At 41.5% G+C, this 15,798-nt stretch overlaps 1 protein-coding gene across 8 annotated transcripts in view; it reads right to left on the reverse strand.

The window, feature by feature from the left end:
- Positions 1-15,798, reverse strand: part of myo9aa (myosin IXAa) — a 119,632-nt gene that overhangs the window by 10,511 nt on the left and 93,323 nt on the right. For 7 of the 8 annotated variants that reach the window (XM_061029815.1, XM_061029978.1, XM_061029899.1 and 4 more), the window contains 10 exons: positions 13,461-13,601; positions 12,791-12,953; positions 10,410-10,490; positions 10,079-10,189; positions 6,987-7,109; positions 6,115-6,264; positions 4,465-4,793; positions 2,259-4,022; positions 1,624-1,723; positions 769-984 (listed from right to left, as the gene is read on the reverse strand). In XM_061029815.1, coding sequence (XP_060885798.1) covers positions 769-984; positions 1,624-1,723; positions 2,259-4,022; positions 4,465-4,793; positions 6,115-6,264; positions 6,987-7,109; positions 10,079-10,189; positions 10,410-10,490; positions 12,791-12,953; positions 13,461-13,601 — 3,178 coding nt within the window. The remainder of the gene's footprint in view (positions 1-768; positions 985-1,623; positions 1,724-2,258; positions 4,023-4,464; positions 4,794-6,114; positions 6,265-6,986; positions 7,110-10,078; positions 10,190-10,409; positions 10,491-12,790; positions 12,954-13,460; positions 13,602-15,798) is intronic. The other variant, XM_061030053.1, reaches the window with a different exon arrangement.

Consider the following 15,798-nt stretch of genomic DNA (forward strand, 5'->3'; position numbering starts at 1 on the left):
ACCATCATACCACTGTTAAATTATAATTATTTAACAGTGACAATAGGATGCGGTAACACATTAAACATACTTTTAAGATAAAACAAAATATGTGTATGCAGGAAGACAGCTGTTAAGAAAAGAGAAACAGTTTGTTAGAAAGTCACGAAGAGTGACTGATGACCATTTCAAGGAGTTCCACCGTTTGGTTTATGAGCAGTGTTACTCCTACAAGAGGAAATATAAAGAAGTGAACATGCAAATATTGTTAGTGAATGAGGAGGGATTAATGAAGCAGAAGAGTCTCTTAGTACTGTGAGAGAAAGAGAAGAGTGTTAGAGGAGAAATGTAGTTAGAGGATTCATATCTGATGGGGAAACACATTTCAAAGCTTTGTCATGCATTAATCAGGATTCATGAAGTCAAATGAAGCGTCTCTGTGGATAATGATCTCTGAAGTGATTGTGCAACCAATCAAGTATCAGATTTATGTTAGGATGACAGCCTTAAAGTCATGTCAACACATGAAATTCTTTCTGAAGAACTGTGTTTTGGTTCTATCATCAATCATTATTTCAGAAGGTGTTTCAAATTTTCTTTGAAAAACCTGCCTTGAAATACTTTGAAATGTCTTCCGCCCTCGTGAGAAGTTATTGTGCATTAAGTTTAGAAGCTCTGTTTGAGTCAGAGGTGTGCTGCTCTCTCTGTTGAAGGGGTTAGAGGTGTCAAAGAGAAGCCACGTTTAAGAGCGTAGAGAGGATCACTGGTGGCTTTGTTGGCGCCTGTTACCATGTCTGAGTCACTGAAACAGGACTCTCCTAAGCCCGCGTCTGTGGAGCTCTGTTTGGAGAGTGGCAGAGCGTAATGACGGGGGCTGATGGGGCTGTCGCCGTCATTGTCATCCTCGTCTGTATCGCCCCCCACTGAGGTGATGGGGACGCGGGTGAGGAAGTCGGAGCGGGTCCGAGCCATTCTGGCTTTCTTTTTTTGGCCCACTCTGCCAACCTAAAGTTTGTTCAAAGTGATAACAGCATGATATTTAAAAAGGTGCCTTTCAGAACCTGCAGACATTTTGTTCCTCAGGTTTGCTCCTCATGTGGGTCAGTTGTTAACGTTTGGATGATTATTAATCATTTACAGGACAACAGACTGTGTGAAAGAAGTAAGAGTAGCCACTTTGATGTCACATGAAAGAACGATGATGATGATAATTCAGCCATTTTTTTTTTACCTGAAGTGCCCATGTATTTAAACAAGAGTCTAGGTGTGCAATGATACACCTCTTCCCTGATTGACAGGTCACCAGGTAGCAACACGTCAACTACAAGGTAGCCAAGCTTTAAGCATACCACGTGTTACCATCTACAATATCATCCACAGGAGCATGATTTAGATAATGTAACGTGTTTGTAAAGCTCATTAGTAGATTGACTTTAGGGGTCTTCCATAAGGTCAGAATGTTTTTTGTAACTAGTCGAGTTGCCCCCTGCTGGCCATTAGTCAAAATGCAGGTCTAAGGCTTATGGATTAGCTTTACTTCTTTCATACAGTGTACGTTCACAACAAATAAAATGCACAAAAGCAAACCCACAAACACATGCTGCATGTCTGTTTTCACAAAAAGAAATCGGTGTGATGACTCACATCTCTGGGTTTTGATCCTTTAGGAAGCTTTGGGACCGGAGTGGGACTCTCTCGTGGGGCGGTTGCCGGTGTTTCTTTAGGAACAGCATCACCGTCAAACCTGAGGGACAAGAAGAGGAAAACAAAAAGACAAAATTCTTATTAAAGTGAAGTAATGATCTTCAAAAAGAGCTGAAATCAGAGCGTCATAAAGACTGTGGCTACAGAGGAATTACGTTATTTTTCTTGAGGGGCCAATGTTCATTTGAAAGCCTCTTTGAAATTGTTCAGAATTGTTATCATTATCCCCTGTTGTGTCTTTTAACTTGTTTTTTCATGTGACTGTGACTTTGTATGGCTTCCATCTTGGCAAGGTCTCTTTTGCGAGTGATTTTAAACCTCAATCGTAAAATAACGGTAAAATAAAGTAAATCAAATAAGATGTATGTTTACTTTAACATTCCTGTTATTTATGTATTCGTGTGTTCTGAGGTTGTCTTCTTCTCTTTTGGGAGCTTGTATTTTTATTGATAATAATGTGTTGGATGACATGTCCAAAAAAGTCCTTGGGGACCAAACAACTTTAAAATAAGCACAACATATACATAGTTAAAGGGAAAAACATAAAAAGAAACATCAACTAATTCACTACTCACTTTGTAAACGTGACGTTGTCCTTTGGGGAGAAGAAGATGTTGCCTGGTTTGTCTTTCATACTGACTGCGGTGCTTTGATTACTTGCAGGCTTCTTTGCTGTTCTAACCCTGGTTCCTCCATCTTTGGTCTCCAGGGTGAGTTTGGGTGCCCAGCCCTCGGCAGGAGGCCTGTGTCTCTCTCTGGGAGCAGATGCCGGTGGGGGAGGCAGCTGTGGGCAGGGCGTCTGGCGCTGGATGTCGACACCTGGGGGAGAGTGCACTAATGGGGGAGTGGAGCTAGATTGTGTCCTGGCATGAGGAGCGGCTCCTGCTGTCCTCTCTATCAGCAGTGAACTGGGCCTGAGGGGCTTTCCAGATGTTGCAGCTCCACCAACACCTTGTCCGTGTCCCTGTCGACTCTGCTGGATCCTGTTCAGAGCTTCTCCTCTCTGTTTCTCAAACATGTCTCTCTCGTACTGAGCGAAGAACAATCGCTGGCGCTCCAGCGCTTCTTTCTGCTGCCTGATCTGCTCCATCATCTCCTTCTCGTTCTGCTGCTGCTGATTCCGCTGCCGCACCTCCTTCTCCTCGTTCAGTCGCACCAGCTTCTCGATGACGATAGGGTCGGCCTGGGGGGCCGATTTAGGAGCGTGGACGGGACTTTGAGGCACAGGAGCTGGGCCTGGTTTCTGTGGGGACGGCGTTAAATCCCCTGTCTGAGCTGCAGAATCTCGAACCTCCACAGGGGGACGGATGATATCGCTCAGCTCCTCACTTAGTGGGGTTTCTTTCTGCATACTGATGACCACCACCACTGGCCTCCGTGTGGATTCTTTCCTTTCTTTGACAGACTTGATAACAGTAGTGGTGGTGGTGGTGGTTGTGGAAATGGCTGCCTCTCGGGTTGGTTGATCTTTTTCTGCAGGAAGAACAGAGACGACTGCGCTGCCCTCGCTAGCAGGGACGTAAAAGGTAGGGAGGTAGTTCTCGTTTTTGGGCGGATTCATGGGCGCAGATGGGGCTGTCTGATCGATTTTTTCCTGGGGTTCACTACCTGCGTGAGCTACAGCATCAGACACCTCCGTCCTGTGGGGTTCAACAGGCATTGGGCTTGTTGAGACCGCCTCTACAGGAAGCTCTGGTTCAGGAGGGAAAGAAGGCGGAGGGGAGAAGGCGTCCTCGCTGTCGGTCACCTCCTCTACAGCCTTAGGAGCCTCGTCTTCCATGCTGAGAAGCTCAAAGCTTCCTTTGGAGCTCTGGCTGTCGGGCGTTCCCTGCGGTGAACGTAAGGGCGGGGTCACAGAGGGCATCAGCTCCACAGACCAGCGCCTCTCCTCAGATGGCGACGACGCACCACCGCCTGTCGCCCGCACTTTGAGGAGCTCCAGGCTGAACTTCGCCTGCTCCAGCTCCCTCATCCGCCGGCTCTCTCGCTTGGCACGGGTGGTCTTCTGGCTGGGCTCGTCGACGGTCCTAGACCTCTCTCGCACCACCACACCCGACGTCTGGATCACTTCAGTTTCCACTTTAGAGATGCTCTCCGTTGTCTTAGCATGTTCTCTTCCTTCTCCTTCATCCTTTTGTGCACCCTCCTGGCTGCTGAGGATTTGGAGGCTCCTTTCCCGCTGTTGGTAAGAAGGATCCTCCCATGTGCTGAGGTCCAACCCCATGATCCTCTCCTCCTCTTCCTCTGGAGAGAGACTCACCCGGCCATTCTGTAGCTGAAGCACTTCGTCCTCAAGCTCCTTCATCTCCTTTAGTCTTTGATCTCTCAGTTTTCGGAAGCTGTCAAAAGAGAAGGCAGGATTACAACTTTCCATGAGGTGAATATACCTCCAGCTCCTCTCCTCAAGATATATTCTAAACAGGTCGAGGTCATAACGAATAATTTGTCCCAGAAGTTTTCCCTGAATCTAGAGTCGGATTTAGTTCTTGCTCTCAGCAGGCTCAGCTAATTGTAACAGCTTTGAGTTGGACTGCTTGCGTCATTGCACGCTGTGGTCTATAAGCAGTCTGAACAATGACTAAATACAGTGCAGCAGCTGAGCACCAAGATTAATCTGCTTTTTTCACCAGATTAAGAAAAATAATGCATTCTTGAAAGCTATTTTTGGAGAATAAAACCTGAATAGAATGCTTAGTGTTGTTTTCTTTTGTTATACTCAACTCATCCATACCTTTCGTTTTCTAAAGTAAAGGGTCATATAGTGTGACTGTGTGGTTTTACCTCTGCCTTGTGAGGTAGCCTCTGCTGTTAGCCTGCAGCTGTACCACAGCTCTGTACAGACGTAGGTATGCTTCTCTGGCTTGATGACAGCGCCAGGCCGTCTGAATAACCAGAGCCGCTGAGCAACGCCTGGAGAGCCATAACCTCCACGCTCTCTGCAGCACCACAGCAGACTCCCTCCACAGCCGGAACCTCTGACGCTCTCTGTAACCTCGCCAGTGAGTCTGCAGACATAACGCGGCCCCCTGTTGAACAGAAGGATCATAATCCTCCTCCTCATCTTCATCCTCCTCCTCTTCTTCTATGGGCCGGTATGAGTGCCACCATTTCTGTGTAGAGATGATGAAAAGTATATATTATTTTCAAGCTGTTAAAATCCTTAATTTTCTTTAAACCTTTTCTCATGTTTACTGACTTTAGACACTAGAAGTCCAAATGTCATCACACAAAGCATGATTTACATTTTCTTGTTTATGAATGAAAACGAGTAAAATCCCAACAACACTGAAGAGGTCTTTGAGAGAGAAGCTGACTTAAACTGTATTTGAGGTGTTTTTCTGAATACATTTTGTAGACATTTAAGCTTATTTACAGTTCAGTAACTTCAGCTAAACAAATTAAACATATTTGTATCAACAAAGATTTAAAGTTAATTGTCTCCTGAAAATCTACAATCTCTGCTAAACTAAAATAACAATATCATATGCAAAGCATTGCTGATTGTTATAATTTTCACAAGACAAAATCTAAGCATAACAGATTATAAAATGTATTCAAACGGATTTGATGTTGAATTACAATACATCTATAGAAATAATTCAAGAGGGGCGCCGGTGGCCTAGTGGTTTGTTTTCATGCGCTCCATGCACAGGGGCTGTGGTTTTCAAGGGGTGCGGCCTCTCTCTCTCTCTCTCTCATTTCTGACTCTATACACTGTCCTCTCTCTAAAAAAAGCCAAAAATAAATAAATCCGTGTACATCTACAACTTCACTGGTATCTAGAGTCATACAAATACTGGCAATAATTCTAGTTTTAAAATGAACTGTTTTGAAGGACTTGGATAACATTTTAAGTAATATATTGCCCCGTTGAAATAAGTTAGGGCTAAAAATAAGATTGTTTATAAGAGGTCCATGTTTGTCTCTAAAGCCTGGAAGAAACCTCCGGAGGGTTTGTTTTGTTAGTATTATTATTGTTTAGTGTCTACTTTTGGTTTCTGGTCTCTTTGTATTAATAAGGGTGTATTGTAAGCCTGTTTTGGACTGGGCATATTGTTCAAACATGATACAGTAATAAAATAAAATCAATCATGTAATGAAATGTGTTACATTGTTAAGATTTTATATTGTGAGCTTTTTCACTAAAAGCAAAAAACACTAAAAAACAACTCATTAGTTTCTTGGTTTATGCCTTGATTTATTCATTTTTACATCTGAATTAGTGCAAAACATCTTGTAAGATATGAGATCATACATATTGATCTCATCTCATATTTTTCACATGTTACAAACACACCCAAAATCAATAGGAAATAACACTGAATTATTGCTCTCTCTCTTTAAGAAGAAAAGAAAAAGGCTTAATTAGAGATAAAAATAGAAATCAATGGAGGTAAGAGAGCTGTGACAATGAAAAGCAATCCACTGTACCTGGATGCAGAGCGCGGCTTCTCTCATTCTGACAAACTGCTTCCTCTCCAGCCGGGCTCTGAAGCGCCTTTGCAGCGTGACGATACGCCTGAGAACTTCTGTGTGCAGTAAGGCCTGCAGCTGCTGGCGCTCAGCCTCTCGCAGAAACACCTGAGGGGAGAGTCACACTTCATGAAGAGCAGGGTTGACTGACCACTCACAGATATATGTACACACCCACACTAGCTGTACATACTGTCACAAGTATGTCAGGTATGATCCTCTAATTATATAGACAGCATCCTGAAGGCATGGACCCCTCCATCATGCCTCATTCATACTGAGGTCTTAGACACACCTAAAGTGGGGCACTGACTTCATTACATCCTCTTTTTTTTTCTCCAGAGGGAAGATTCCTTCAGGTAATATGAGGTTATGTCCAACACGGTCCTTTCCTTATGTCCATAACTCTATTTATAGTGGATGTCATTCACAAGTTTAATAAAGTCAGTTCAAACCCACACATATATTTAGTAAATACATTTAGGGGTCTTCCTATTAAGTTATTGGCAAAGAAGCTACAAAAGTTTGTTTTTTTCATACCAGACTTCTTTCATTTTCTGACTTTCCCATAACTAAACATATCTAACTTTGCCTTAGAAATGTTCAAAACAAGCTTTTTCATTCACTCACACACAAAAACATACAACTCTGTTATGAGTTTATATAAAATCTGAACTTCAGAGAGTTGAACAAAGCTCAACCTTTAGCATCCACGTGTTATGGTGAACACATTATGTAGGCTAGTCCCAAAAAAATAAGTCCCACTGTATCTGTTTGTCAGTTGATTTTCTAAGATCTGCCCAGAAGAAAGGAGAAAGCAGGACTCTTACCATTGTCTTTCCCACTTGGTACCCATCTGGTTGCAGGTCGAGCTGATCCAGACACTCTTGGATGTCCTCTCTGGTGGCCCTGGTGCTCTCTGAGAGCAGCACGCTGAAGTGATGAACAAAATCCTGTCAAGAGAGCAAGAAGGACAGGTGTTAAGAAGAAAAACACCATAGAGTAGTGATTATCAGCTGTGCTGCAGGTATCACTTGGTGGTACCCAAAGCCCACTGCAAGGATGAACGTTTGCACTTCAGGTGGCTTTAGTCCTTTATCCCAAAAAATAGCTAAATGTCATTTGATAACATATGATCAATGTATGCATGTACACATACATTTGAAATGTTATTTAATATTTGTAAATATATAAGAAATAAAACAAGGGCTGCTGGTGGTGTAGTGGTTAGTGCGAGGGCCCCATGTACAGAGGATGTAGTCCACAAAGTGAAATCATTGTCTGTATAAAAGAAGGGGACATGGCCAAAGCCTCGAGATCATTTTTCTTTTAAAAATATCAAAACTTGGAAATGAATTGACTCTCTCCTAGTTCAGGTTGCCATGGGAGCAACTCACCAATCACAGGCACGCAACCATTATTTACAAAATGAGTATCACACTGTCATGACAAGTCCCCAAACTAGAAACTGAGAGCATTTAGTCGTTACGAAAATGTTAACTGAGGTAATTAAATTAACTGAGAAATTGAATCATTTTGTTACCTGGTGTTGGATTTCTCTTTGCAACCAGTGCAGTTGCTTCATACCAGCCAATTCAAATAAGTTTAAGGCACTTGCACACTGGCTTCACTTTTGAACCACAGAGACTACGTCCACCTCCTTATGTAGAGTCTTGGAGTGAAGTCAGACAAATCATTAACTAACAAAACAGTATAAGCTAAACACAGTCAGATTCAGACCCATTAGCAGAATGATTTGGATGTTTGAAATGGCCTATAGTTTCCAAAACAGTACAATTTGTGTGTCTGCTGTTGGAAATTTTAGGCTTTAGGATTTGGTTTGGGACATTGTGCTACATAGTCTGAAAAGTCTGTTATGGATCTCTGGATCTTTGGTTCGCATTTATGTTCTGTAAGGAGTCCAACAATAGATTTACCTTGCCCTAAAGTCAACAGTTTATCTAACGCTGATTCTATTAAAGGATCAACCGTTTGTGGGTGCTCACACATTGGTCCCGATTCTAAAATACGACTCTTGACCATGATGAGAAATTGAAGCAGAAGAAATAGCATCACTCAAGCAGAAAGCAGCTGTCAGGGCACATGTGGTTTCAGGTAAGAGTCCATGTTGTCCTTATTTGCAGAGGTTCAAACATCACGACATAAATATGCTGAACTCCCACTCCTCAAACTGAGGCCCATTGTCTGTCTTCAATACTCCGAGCACCCTGAGCTGCGGGGGGGTGGAGAGTGAAACAGATGCTGTGTTTATACAACTACAAGCAAGGGGAGTGTTTCAGAGAGCCGACACAATGGAGAGGCTCTGTTCTGATGTCTGAAGAGTCAAACCAGCGGAGTTCTCCACTGTGATAGCATGCCCAAGATATTTCTCATTAGTGCTGACCGCAGCTCAAAATATGTTTGGAGACATTTTTGGTAAATGACGACGTCTGATGGTAAAATCTGCTGAGTGAGATCATCAAAATAGTTACGTTGTGGAGTTGTTCCACTTGTGTCATGATGACTGCTCGCAAAGGGTCAATCCATACAAATAATAAAGTACATAATAATGTCTAATACTATTTTGTATATATTATTTTACATACTTTTATGTATGTAAATGTTTGTTGGAACTTTCTTAAGGAGGAATTTGAAGAAGAACGCCCTGTTTCCACCCAGCGGTCCGGTTCAGTTCGGTTCGGTACGGTACCCATTTATTGGCGTTTCCACCGTCAAAAGTTGGGAATGGTACCAAAATAAGGGATCTGTACCGTCCTACCTTTTTGGTACCCTTCTGTTGGGTTGCCAAGGGTACCGATCCGACCTTAAAGGGTCCCTTTTATTTACTGTGTCATGTTTTTCTTCTTCACTGAACTTAATTAATAGCGGGCTACACTGTTGGGCTGCTATGATGTCACACTATTTTGTAGCTGACGCGGCCATCTCCATCTGGCTTACACTCCGCTTACCAAATAAGGGTATGGTTGGCTGTGGAAACGCAAGCAGGATCAGGGTTAACCGTACCGAACTGAACCACACTGTACTGAACCAAACCGGACCGCTTGGTGGAAACGGGTCTGATTACCAGTTGTTATGCTGTCACCCAGTAGGATTACCAGCTAAACATTACTTTACCTCTTTCAGGATTCACTGGGTGTTATAAATACTTATCGATTCCATTTTGATTCTTGTGGGCAGCAGGAGTCTTCGCTCTAAAGATCTCTGCAGTGAAGATAATACAACCTAAACTAGCTGCACTGCTACAGTGAATAACACTATGTGCATGGAAAAATAAGCTGTAGTTAAAGAAGCAACTCACACAGTGACTTAATCTTTGCCTCAAACCTCCACAGGACGTGACTGGCATGAATTTACACAAAACTACCAAATGGAAACTACAGTGAGAAGAAACTGGAGTGGGAGTGAGCCTCTCCCCTCCAATCAGGACTAAACATGATCCGTGTTATTAGTCAGTATTTCTCACAGGGTTGACATCATTTTTAAAAGAGCCAGTATGGTTAAGATGAGTGCCACACCACGTCCCCCACAATCCCGTCTTGACACAACACAGAATGGATCCAGGCTTCGACAACATGATTGATCACTGGAACCAGAAAACCCTGATGGAAAACTGAATGTGGATCTGAACATTTTGGGATGTGAGCAGTGAGGTTGATTGTGTATAACAGTTCAGCCAGCACAAACTCACTAAGAGGAAAAGCGTTATACATATATGCTGATGCTAAACTTCTTCTACCCCTTCTTCTAACGCTCAAAGAGTGTTTCTCTTTTCGGATAAGATACCTTTCTTTTTGCAAATGTCAAACTGAATTTGTTGTTTATTGTAGTCATTATAAAAGAATATAAATCATCATGTTTAAAGAGTATCTACAGGGTTCAAACCTGTGTGTGTGTGTGTTACCTTGAAGCTGTACTTGATGTTGTAACCCGATTGTCTGATGCGCACAGTCTCCAGCATGCCTGTGTACCGCAGCTGCCTCAGCACCAGGTTATCATTAAACCTCAAAGGCAGCTGAGAACGAGAGAGAGAGAAAGGAAAAAGAGGGGAGGATGATGGAGAAAAGGGGGAAAACGACAGGAAAGGGGGAAAAGGGAGAAGCAACAGAAAGCAGAGGTTATGGGGAGAGAAGAGGGGAGAATGTTAGAAACCATTAATAAAGTTTAAACTTCAAAAAGAATTTAAAGTTGCTTTAATAACAAAACCCAATCAATCTGCAGTGAGCATGTTGTACCTTCTCAGCATTGGAACGGATGCACTTGACAAAATAAGGCTCAGACTGACCCAGAGTCTCCATTAGCTTATTGAGGGAGGCCTGCAGAGTGAGACACAAACACAGGATGTTAAGTACAACACAAAGTCACTATAGGACACAAATACATAAAGTAAACAGACAGCTTGCTTATGTGACTCCAGTACTGTATAACTGCACAAAAAGTTGATGTTGGTTTATAATCCCCTTTTAATGTCTCAAGTTTGGTATCATCTAACCATATTGGGCCAACAAGGTGGAGGTATTGTTACATACTTGGTACAACACGTGCGTTGCAAAATAGCAACCTCTGGTGTTGAAAAATAAAGCCAATGCAGAAGCGCAAAAAACTGCAGTTTACAGAGGGTTCACTTTTGGCTGTCTCCAAAAGCAAAGAAATACCTATTAGGTCCCTTACTGTATCAAAAGGTCATTTTTTTTCAGCAGAAATAGCAATGGTTATAGGCTGGATCAAAAAATGATGTGGTATCAATAGCTCATTTTACACAGTGGTACACACGCTCATCAATCACGATAATACCAAGCCTTACGGATATTCAGACATTTGCATAATTTGGGGGCGGGGTTATCTCTACCTATTTGCCCGTTAAAAGACTGACCGAGAGTTAGGTGAAGATGACTGCCATTGTGAAAGTATTAGAAAGTAATGGGTGATGTCACCGACTCTACGTCCAGGGTTTATACAGTCTGTTGTTTTATCTTGCTCTCTCCTATATAGTCACAACATCTTTGTTTAATTCTGGTTAACAGGACATAATCAACATCTTGCCCAACACAGAGTTTACTCAAGTAGTCAATCAACTGAGAAGTGGTCTTATTTTCTGATCTTCAGTCATTTTCCAACCTGCAGTCTCCCCCTGCTGGCCATTAAAAACACTGCAAGTAACGGCAATGCTACACTTGATTCACTTTAGAAACTTGAGGCTAAGTCCACTTTTTTAAACAGTCTCTGGTCGCTCCACAGTTGTTTGACAGACTTATGGAGCCAAATCAGGTGGTTGTGTCCACTTTCAATAAACATATTAAACATTTTAAAGAAGTCCTTGCCTGAGATCATAAATACTGGCATTATGTTTATGAAAAATGTGGGCACATTATTTCCATGTGTCATTCTCCTGTGTGTGTAAACATGTGTACATGTGTGTTCGATAATTCAGTAGTGGGAGGAATTCAGTCTCCTCCCCCTCCACTGGAGATTAAAGCAATCAGCGCAGCACAGGATGTGGGAAGTGAAGTCATCCACACACACTGGGGCCCGGGCGACGTGCCAGAGGGGCCTCAGCGCTCGTCTACACCTCCAACAGCCACAGCGCAGAGTTCACTTTCAAAGAAATCTGGCACTTGTTGGTTGTTAGATTTTTTTCTGTGCTGCCGTGTAACCAGCTGTAAATGAGAGCTATAGATACCAAATTATTCTGAATGTTTCTGAAAGTTGTCAGTCACACTTATCTCATATTTCTGAGAGATTTCAAAAAGAAAATCTTCTATCAACAGATGCTTTAATAGAGAGAAGAGAGCCAACATTAAACAAGTTTTCTGTGTCTTTTAAAGCTACTGTGAGGACTTTTTAGCTGATTATGAAACAGACTGAAATTAATATTGATGTTTCTTAATGAGCTTCAAAAGCAAGCGTGACCATCAGTATAAAGATAGTCTATTTCTATATCATTATTGTTAATGCCAGGAACTACTGCCAGGGGGTAGGAGTCAAGTGGAGCGTTTGCTGAACAATAAGCCTTTGTTTGCTTTTGTTTTTTTTTAAACATTTTTTCACAGTGAAGATTCTTGATGAGTGAAAAAACTGATGGTTAAAAGGTTTCTTGATTTAAAAAAACAAACAAACCTGCATACATGTACAGGACAAAATCAGCAAAGCCATAAGGGATGCAGTTTTGTCCACAGGGGGAGCCAAAATCAACACAAAATGAATGTTCCTCAAAGGAGCTTTAAGAAGAAGGAGTTAACCAATATTTAGTGATTGGATGATTCGCGTTCCTTTTTTTCTCTCTCTCACCAAGTGAATATAAGTAATGACTTTCAAAAGGGTGTGTCAACAGATTTGCAGACATTATGTCAGACATTTAAGACATTTGGTTGGGTGTGTTTGAACTACGTAATAGACCCATTATGGACAAAAACAGGAGTAAGAGAGTGGACAGAGTAGTGGAGTGATGTGTCCACCCACAGTCAGATGGAAAGAACATACTTTGTTTTTATCGTATTCACAGCTGGAGGGAGATTCCTCCTTCAAACTCAGGCCAATCATGTGTTTTTTTTAGTCAGAGCCCTGGATGGCACATCTTTGAACTCGAACATGTCACTTGTGTGTGTATGTGTCCAACCTGGAACTGTGCGCTGATACTCGGCGGTTTCTTCTTCTTGTGCAGGTGAAGTAGCGACTTGGTGATGCGGTCGTGAAGCGTCAGGTTGCTGAGGTACTTCAGGGACTTTACATTCAGTAGATGCTTCGGAAGAACTGGCTTGGATTTGTAGTTTTTGTTCCTCCTGTCAAGAACAAAAAAAACAAATAGTTTCAGAGCACACGAATCCAGTTTCTTTCCCTTTGAATCAACAGGTGAGCAGAATATTTTAATTATTTTGAGAAAGTATCCCTAAGTGAGTCGTATTCCTGTCAATAAAATGTAAATGTATTCATCCCTGTGGGGAAAGTCTCCTTTCACTTGCTCAGAGGTCAGAGTCGACTACAGACCAGCTCTTGTAGAGCTGGTAGGAATGTAGTGATCACTAAAGGACACTTCACATGCCAGATGTTTGCTGACAGGGTTTGAACTCAGGTTTAAGTTAAAGGAGGCCTCTAGGCCACAGAATACCAGAATAACAAACACGAGACGTTGAAAATAGTTCCACATTTTATAGATGTAAAAAAAGCAAAAAGCAATCCATTGAGTTGTGTTTGAATACTTCAAAATGGGGCTACTGACTAATCTCTGCCTCTGAGGTATAAGGGAGTTCATAGCCTGATGGTGACTGTGTATACATCTTGTTACTGACATGAGGATGTCGTGGGCTCTCTCCAGCAGTTTGCTGTTAGCAGAGTTCACAAAGATGCCGTCTTCTTCTGTGTTGGAGCTGCTGGTTGATAAACGGCTCTGTCGACTCAAACGCCCGTTCCAGCCCAGGCCGGGAGAACTCCTGTGGACAAAACAGACCGACAATAATGATCAAATCTCAATGAAATCAAAACATCTAACACTGCTTTATGAGATACTTTTGTAAGGAAACTGATGTCAGTATATATCCTGACAAAATAACAGTTCTATAGATTATTAAGAGATAGAGTAGCACACATTTATTGGTTTATCCTCTTTTTATGAATTGAAGTCGACAGTTATTTGGAGTTTCTGGAGTTTGTAAATTCAATATTAAAACAGTTTTATAACAGAAATGACAATATAACCTTTAACATTATGGGCAATTACTTTAGACTTCTAATGTTAGCCGGGGAAAATCAAACATGTGTTTATTCCTTATGAGTTTTACAATTTATACATCCAAGCTAAACTTACATATAATATGTGAACCTCATTAAAACAGAGTAAAATAAAAATGATACAGTGTCAGCACAGTCTTTCAACATATTGATGTTTTTGACATCTTGTTTCTGTTCTTTTTTAAAACCATTTCATTTTTGCAACAATTAAAGTGAAACTTGTGTCTTTTTATGGAAATGGTAAAGTTAATACAGATGTGTCAGCATTGCCAGGTCTTCTTAACTTCCTGAATAACATCAATATATCTTTTTGACAGATTATTTTTATCACTGGTTCTGAGGGGTCTTAGACATGACTTAAAAACCCAGATAGCTCTCTGGGTTCACACAACTGTGACAGAAGGTGTTTTGTCTTTTTGCTACTTCTCAAAGCTCGGATGGAGCTTAAAGAGCATCACACCGTGCCTTGTTTCTTTACTTGTAAAGGGGATATTTGTTTACCCAGAAAACAATGTGACCAGCAGGGGCAGTAGTTTCCATGTTTCCACTCACACAGAGAGAGAGATATTCCTCTCACACAAACTCTAACACAGTTTACCGAAGCCTCGGAGGGTTTGAACCTCAGGCCGCAAGGTGAAACCAAACCACCTGCCCAGAACACAAGCAAAAACATGGGCGGTCAGGTCATGGAGAAACCATTAACCATTGTGGACTGTTTGAGCCCAGAGGAGAGGAGAAAAAACAACAGGAGGTAAGAAAAGAAAAAGACAAGAAATCTGCCCTGGGTCTCTTTCTTTGGAAAGACAACCAGGTGGGACACGATGGAGAGGTTTTAAATGGCTCAAATGAGAGTCACAAACATGGGGAACTAAACTATTTATTCAGAAGCCTTTGGTGCAGGGACAAGGTGCTAATGTTTTTTTTAAGAAGCAAGTAAGATAAGAAAAACAGTTATCTCTGTCTCTGTTTACCTTCAACATGATTTTTTCCAGATATAAAAACAAGCAGAATGAATTCGCTCTGTTTGCTGTATTTATTTCCTGCAAAGTCGCACCATGTCTGTAAAGACAAACATTTCTCTAGCTTCACCACTTTGGTCCAGGCTTAAATGTCTCAACAACTACTAGATGCATTGTCATGAAAATCTGACTGTATGTATGATTCCTGGAGAATTCTTTCTACTAACTTTGGCGACTCCAAGACATTACATCAAACACCTTTTTTTATCAAAATAAATCAATTATTTGGTTTTTGAACAAATAGCTTCAAAACTAATAACAATTCAGATATACGTTTTGTGTACGCAGGGAAGTGTTGGCATAGATAGATGTTGAATGAATTATGATTTAGTTTTTGTTCTGGCTACTTTGCGTTGTCTATATTCTTGCTGTTTTTTATGTTTTGCTGTACGTCAAAGCACTTTGTAAACCTGTGTTTTTAAAGCTGCTATATAAATCAAAGTTGTTATTATCATCATTATCATATGTAGACATTGTATCTGCTAATGTAAGACTTTCATTGGGAGCATTAGCATGCAAGTGTTAGCATTTAGCTTAAAGCAAAGTATCACAGGTTTCCAATGCATTAGAAACCAATTTTTTTTTGTGATCAAGAAAATAGTTGGCCCAGGGAACTGATTCATGTGTGGAAAAAAAAAACGTAAAATAGTGTGTGCTGACTGGAAATACATTTTGGATGAATACTGAAAACAGAAACCATGTCTGTCTGTGGGGCCCATAAAAGGGACTCAGACACTGCTTCTCCAACACTCTCCACTTTTACGCTCACAGACTGTGGTACATCCCCACACTCCCAGAGGAGTAGCACAGAAAAGGGATGATTTTTACTACCAACCTGCAATGCATTAGAATATAATAAATTACAGCAAAGAAGGTGAAA

The sequence above is a fragment of the Labrus mixtus genome, chromosome 1 (genome assembly GCF_963584025.1).
Source record: "Labrus mixtus chromosome 1, fLabMix1.1, whole genome shotgun sequence".
Lineage (NCBI taxonomy): Eukaryota > Metazoa > Chordata > Actinopteri > Labriformes > Labridae > Labrus > Labrus mixtus.